Source organism: Mus pahari, chromosome 20 (genome assembly GCF_900095145.1).
Source record: "Mus pahari chromosome 20, PAHARI_EIJ_v1.1, whole genome shotgun sequence".
Lineage (NCBI taxonomy): Eukaryota > Metazoa > Chordata > Mammalia > Rodentia > Muridae > Mus > Mus pahari.
Window position 1 is genome coordinate 33013475 of NC_034609.1, and position 6658 is coordinate 33020132.

Genomic DNA, 6658 nt, shown 5'->3' on the forward strand with positions numbered 1-6658 from the left:
TTTTTTTTTTTTTCTGTTGCAAACCAGTGCAAATCCTCTTCCTGAGCCTGCTGATGACTACCGTCTACTCTGCAAAGGACTCTAGTCGCTTTTTCCTCCATCAAGCTATCTGGAAGAGGTTTTCTCACCATTTCTCAGAAATCAAAACTGTAGAGGATTTCTACCCCTGGGCTAACCGCACCCTCCTTCCTAACCTATACGGGGATTACAGAGGTAAGGACAGTTCTGGGGCAGAAGGGAGGCAAGTTCGTCATCCTGAAACCCCTTCTATAACCCGTGGAAAACTAAAGGTCAGCCGGCTTCTCCATATGACCACAGCTCTGTGGACAACGCCAAGTCCCTGGACTCTATCCAAGAAGGTTCAGGTAGGGACTCGTGGTGACCCATGGGGTCTGATTCCCCTGGTCCAGGTTACAGAAATGAGCAATGGGTGGTCACTTACAGCCAAAGAATACCTGCAGGAACCCTGGGGCTCAGCCACACACCACACACAGGATCGAGCTCTAATAAAAAACGGTCTTTAAGTGACTGTGTATCCAGCTTTTCTGTGTGCTGGCCCAGGTTAGTCCCACAAACATACATTGAACATCTGCAGTCCTCAGGGCCTTTCCTAGAAGCTGGTTTTAAAAAAAAAATGCTCGTAATGGGGTTTGTGTCCTCAAAGAACCTCAGTGAGAGAGGGATTGCCCTGCTTTGCCCCGCAACAGGTACCAGTGGTTAGCACACTCTTTCCTTGGGCATGCGTGCTTCCCTGGGGCGCATGCTCACCGTTTTCTCCAGTCACCCAGCTTTGCCATGAAATAACTGTGTCGTGCTGAGAAGCTGAGCTCTGGGAATCAGTACTTCCTTCTGCCACAGGGTTGGTGGCTTCACAGCGAGATTCAGGCTATTGTCTATGTCCCTGGAGAGAACCTGAGGCCTATGTTCATCCTAGCCAGCACTTTTAGCTTCCCCAGAGTACACTTGGTATGTGAACACTCTTACAGAAGGTGACGCCTACTCCTTGCATGGTGACATTTTTTTTTAAAGTACAATTTTGGATAACAGTTTTTGAGAACATTCTATTTGTAATACATAACTTTGCACTGAATAAAATACTAACAAAATGACTAGAACCCGGGATGGCAAAAGTCGAGGCCATAGTAGGGCTAGTCTCCTCTTGGGCTCCTTGGCTGTAGTAGAGTACCACTGCGTAGAACAGACAGAGCCTGCTGGGACTCATGCCCACTTACCACCGTGTAATCCTGAGTAGACCGCTCAGCCTTCGCTGTCTGGTTTCCCCTATTCAGGGGGAAGCAGCCCTGGCCCTGAACTGCACGACAGATTTGAACGCTCAGAACAGAGCCTGGCACAGGGTACTGACAAAGTTAGTGCTGCCTGTCAACAGCAGGGAAGTGGAGCTTTGCTATTGAACTGCCAGCAGTTACCCAGATGGACAAACCAACAAATGCAACAGAGCTCAGGACGATGATAAGGCAGAAGCACACCACAGATGGAGTTTATAATCCTGGCACTCGGGACCTAGAGGCAGGAACCTGAATTTGAGGCCAGCCTGGGCTACTAGACAAGATCTTGTTTTAAGAAAGAGATATAGTGGAGTAGGCATAGGGTCAAAGCAGTTAAAATTGACACTAACAAGCGGGGCACGGTGGCACACACCTTCAATCCCCAAAAACAGAAGGTATGGGTAGGCGGATCTCTGAGTTTGAGGCCAGAATGGTTTGCAGAGTGAATTCCAGAACAGCCAGGGCTAGTCCAGTCTATTCCAGGCAGGCAGGCAGACAGGCAGGCAGGCAGAGAAACTCTGCCTCAAAAAAATCAACCGTGTATATGTGTGTGTGTGTGTGTGTGTGTGTGTGTGTGTGTGTGTGTGTACATGTGTGTATGTAGGTAACATGATTTACCTACTCTTTAAAAATCATTGTTTCAAAATCACTACAGCCCAATCTTGTCGTGCAACTCTTCTGCTCGAGCCATTGGATTGACCTTTGGGAAAGCAGTCATAACTAAACCTGCGAAGATGTTCAGGGTCTAGATCCATGGGGAGCCCACAGAGCTGCAGCTGTATAACACCCAGCTGACCTTTCGCGTTTCCCTGCACCGTGGTAGGGACGTCTGGAAAACAACTGAGTGACAGTAAATGATAGGAAGCTACAAGCAGTGTCATATCTGCCCTGCTTTACCTGGGAGTGTCCCTATCAGTATATATGAGGCCACCCTTACTCTGTTTTATCCACTTACTATGCAGAGGTCTGTTGTATAGATGTGCTATAACTCCTATGATCAGCTGAGGCTGTTAATACCTCGCACGCGAGCAAATGTTTCTGAAAAATTCCTTGGAAGAGATTTGCTAGGTCTGAGTATACACATTGTTTAACTTATTTTCTATTTCATGTGTGTATTTTTGCCTGCATGAACACATGTGTACTGTGTGTGTGCACACAGGAGTCTGTGGGTGTCAGAAGAGGGTGTTGGATCCTCTGAAACTGGAGTTACAAGTAGTTGTGAGCCACCATGTGGATGCTGGGAATTGAACCCAAGTCCTCGGCAAAAACAGCAACTACTCTTAACCACTGAACCATTTTTCTAGCCCCCATATACAGATTTTACACACACACACACATATGTATATATACATATATTCACACACATATATATATTCATATATATATATATATATATATATTCACATGTGTGCAAGTATCACTCAAGTTGGATGCTAGGAACCATCTGGAAGAGTCATAAATTCCCTTCATGGTTGGGCTGTCTCTCCAGCACTCCACATTTTTAATTTTCAAAAGATAATGCCAGGGCTGGAAAGATGGCTAAGTGGGTGAGGGCACTGACTCCTGTTCCAGAGGACCTGAGTTCAAATCCTAGCACCCACCCAGCTCACAGCTCTCTGTAACTCCAAGATCTGACACCTTCACACATATATACATGCACACAAAATATCAATGCATGTACAGTGGAAATAATTTTTTTTAAGATTTATTTAATTATTATATGTAAGTACACTGTAGCTGTCTTCAGACACTCTAGAAGAGAGTGTCAGATCTCGTTACGGGTGGTTGTGAGCCACCATGTGGTTGCTGGGATTTGAACTCCGGACCTTCGGAAGAGCAGTCGGGTGCTCTTACCCACTGAGCCATCTCACCAGCCCGGAAATAATTTTTAAAAAGAGATTCCCAGGACTGGAAAGTTGGCTCATCAGTTAAGAGCACTTGTTGTTCTAGCAGAGGACTCAAGTCCAATTACCTAGTGCCAATGTGGTGGCTCACATCTGTCTATAAGTCCAGTCTCAGGAGATCTGAGACCCTCTTCTGAACTTGGGCTCCAGACATACATGCAATACACATACATACATACACACAGGCAAAACACTCAAACATGTAAAATGGTCTAAAATAAGTATCACTGAGTAGATGTGGCAGCTCATAATGTCCGGAATCCAGCATTTGGGAAGGAGAAGCCAGCCTGGGCTACACAGTGAGACTATCTCAAAATGAACCCAAACAGAAACAAGGGCTTGGGTTGTCAATCTGTGGCCAGTCGCCTGCACTGGAAAAAACAAATGTTTCCAGATTGTTCTTGTGGTGTCAGTAAGTAATCCTACTGGCAAAGGACCAGAGTTGTCCACACGCCAACCACACGGTAGAAACATTTCCAAACTACACAGGGGCTCTAGAACAGCGGAAGGCTTTGTGGCTGCACCCGGGGGAAAATGTAAGTTAGACCCAAACGAAGCAGTGTTTTCTGCTCCCATTCTCCATCCTCTCTGTGGTTTTAAGTTATAAAGCTGTGAGTCCCCTGTTCAAAATCCCCCAACAGAGACATTTAGAATAAAATGTCAAATCCTCCCACAAAGCTAACTGGCTCTGTGCAGGCCTTAGCTATGTCTGTCACCTCATCTCTACCCCCTCAGACCCTCATCTGCTATATTATAGTCACTCGTGCTTCCGTGACATCAAATGCATCAATCATGCCATCACCTTGGGATCTTAGAACCTGCTGTCCCCACCTGGGGCATCCATGTTACACTTATGACTCTATTAGGGTCCCTCAACGCCATCCCATCAGAAAAACTTTCCTTAACGGTATTCCTCGCTTCACAAAGCCCACTTCCTACCACCCCAACATTGTGTATTGCTGGTCCTTGTTCCTCACGTGTGTGCTCTCGGGCAGGAATGCCCCTGTATCCGTTTGCTCCTGAGACCTAAACATGGCTTGGCTTGTGTCAGCACAGAAAGTGTGTTGTTTGAATGAATGAATGAATGAATGAATGAGTAAATGGATGTGGTTTTGTTTGTTTTTTTGTTTGTTTGTTTGTTTTATCTTTTGTTAGGTTCTTTGGTGTTGCTCTTTAAATGAGAAACTTTATTTCTGCACCTATTGTAAGTGGTATGGCTAGATGCTTTTTTATTATTAACTTAGTAATCCTAAGTTAGCATTTTGAACTTGATTGTTTTTCCACTAATCCTCTTAATTTACCTAGATAATACATATCATTTATAAATGATCACACAGTTCCATTTGTTTTTACACCTCTTTTGTCTGCTCGCATTAATTAGTTCATGTCTCTTAATGTTTTTTAAATTGATAAAGTATACCTGAGCTGCCTCATTCAGTCAGCAACAAGACAATTGTCTTAGTGTTTGTTTTACTTTCTCACTAGGATTTATTACTGACGGGAACTCCTTTCTTCTGGGCAATGTTTTGCTCCGCCAGATTCGCATTCCTAATGCCATACTCTTCCCAGGATCTCTCCACAAGCAAATGAAGTCATCTCCCCAACATCAGGAGGACAGAGAGAACTATGGGGCTGGCTGGGTCCCCCCTGATACGAACATCACGAAAGCAGACAGTATTTGGCATTATCAGAGTCAGGCGTCGCTGGGAGGCTATCCTATGCAAGGGGAGCTAGCCACTTACTCAGGAGGAGGCTATGTCGTGAGGCTTGGAAGAAACCACAGTGCTGCAACCAGGTGAGTGTGTGCCCTGAGCAAGAGGCCTGTCACAGGACAGCCGGGAACTGGGCCCAGCTCAGAAGTTCCACAGCTGTGATGCTTCTCCACTGGCTCTGGTACTTATACATGCTTCTATTTTACTCTAAGGAAATACCTCCTCCCCAACTGTTTTTATTTATTTATTTTTATTTATTTTTTTTTAAAGATTTATTTATTTATTTATTATATGTAGGTACACTGTAGCTGACTTCAGACACTCCAGAAGAGGGCATCAGATTATGTTACGGATGGTTGTGAGCCACCATGTGGTTGCTGGGATTTGAACTCGGGACCTTTGGAAGAGCAGTCGGTGCTCTTAACCGCTGAGCCATCTCACCAGCCCCCCTCCTGTTTTTATTATTCCTTGGTTTGTGTGGGTGTTTTGCTTGTATTTTTGTCTGTTTTACATGTGTGAAGTGCCCTCAGAAGCCAGAAAAGGGTGTTGGATCCCCTGAGACAGGAGTTACAGTTTCGAACTGCCATGAGGGTGCTAGGAATCAAACCAGGACCTCTGTATTTGATTCCTATTCTTAACCACTGAGCCATCTCTCCAGGCCCCTGGAACTGCATCTTTAAATTTATAAATGTCTTGGTCAGGGCTGGTGAGATGGCTCAGTGGGTAAGAGCATTAACTGTTCTTCCAAAGGTCCTGAGTTGAAATCCTAACAACCACATGGTGGCTCACAACCATCCGTAGTAAGATATGATGCCCTCTTCTGGTGTGTCTAAAGACAACTACAGTGTACTTACATAAAATAATAAAATCTTAAAAAGAAAGAAAGAAAGAAAGAAAGAAAGAAAGAAAGAAAGAAAGAAAGAAAGAAAGAAAGAAAAGAAAGAGAGAAATAATCTTGGTCAACTTCAAGTTACAGATATGTTTGTTTTGTCAAAAGCAAAAGACTTAATCTGGAAGGAGATTTTTAGTTTCAATTCTAGTGGTAGTTGAGCTTAGATGAATCTTAGTCACACAGTAATCTTCAAATGTAAACGGAAACATTACCCTTTGTAAACTATGATAACAACATCAACCCAAAGTTCAAATGCCCAAACTAAATTGTTAGGAGTTTGCAGAGTGGTTTAATATATGAATCCTGATCGTCTTTGTTACCGTGAGTGAAAAGGCCTAACTTGTCTTCTGAGCAGGCAAGATGGCTCAGCAGGTAAAGGTCCTTGCCGCCATGCCTGAGGACCCTCCTTTAAGTTGTCCTCTGACCTCCACATACTCACAGTGACACACACACACACACACACACACACACACACACACACAGAGTAAATACAATAAAAATTTAAAACAAAACTGATTTCAAAGTTATAGCAGCAAGGAACTACTCAAAAAAGAAGGAAGGAAAGGAAAGGAAAAAGGAAAGGAAAAGGGAAAGGGAAAGGGAAAAGGAAAGGGAAAAGGAAAGGAAAAGGGAAAGGGAAAGGAAAAGGGAAAGGGAAAGGGAAAAGGAAAGGGAAAGGGAAAAGGGAAAGGGAAAGGAAAAAGGAAAGGGAAAAGGAAAGGAAAAGGGAAAGGGAAAGGGAAAAGGAAAGGGAAAAGGAAAGGAAAAGGGAAAGGAAAAGGGAAAAGGAAAGGGAAAAGGAAAGGGAAAAGGAAAGGAAAAGGGAAAGGAAAAGGGAAAGGGAAAAGGAAAAGGAAAGGGAAA

At 44.1% G+C, this 6658-nt stretch overlaps 1 protein-coding gene across 1 annotated transcript in view; it reads left to right on the plus strand.

The window, feature by feature from the left end:
* Positions 1 to 6658, plus strand: part of Pkd1l3 (polycystin 1 like 3, transient receptor potential channel interacting) — a 62698-nt gene that overhangs the window by 46100 nt on the left and 9940 nt on the right. Inside the window, exons 23-24 of the mRNA XM_029532414.1 lie at positions 28 to 213; positions 4676 to 4985. Of these exons, the coding sequence (XP_029388274.1) occupies positions 28 to 213; positions 4676 to 4985 (496 nt within the window). The remainder of the gene's footprint in view (positions 1 to 27; positions 214 to 4675; positions 4986 to 6658) is intronic.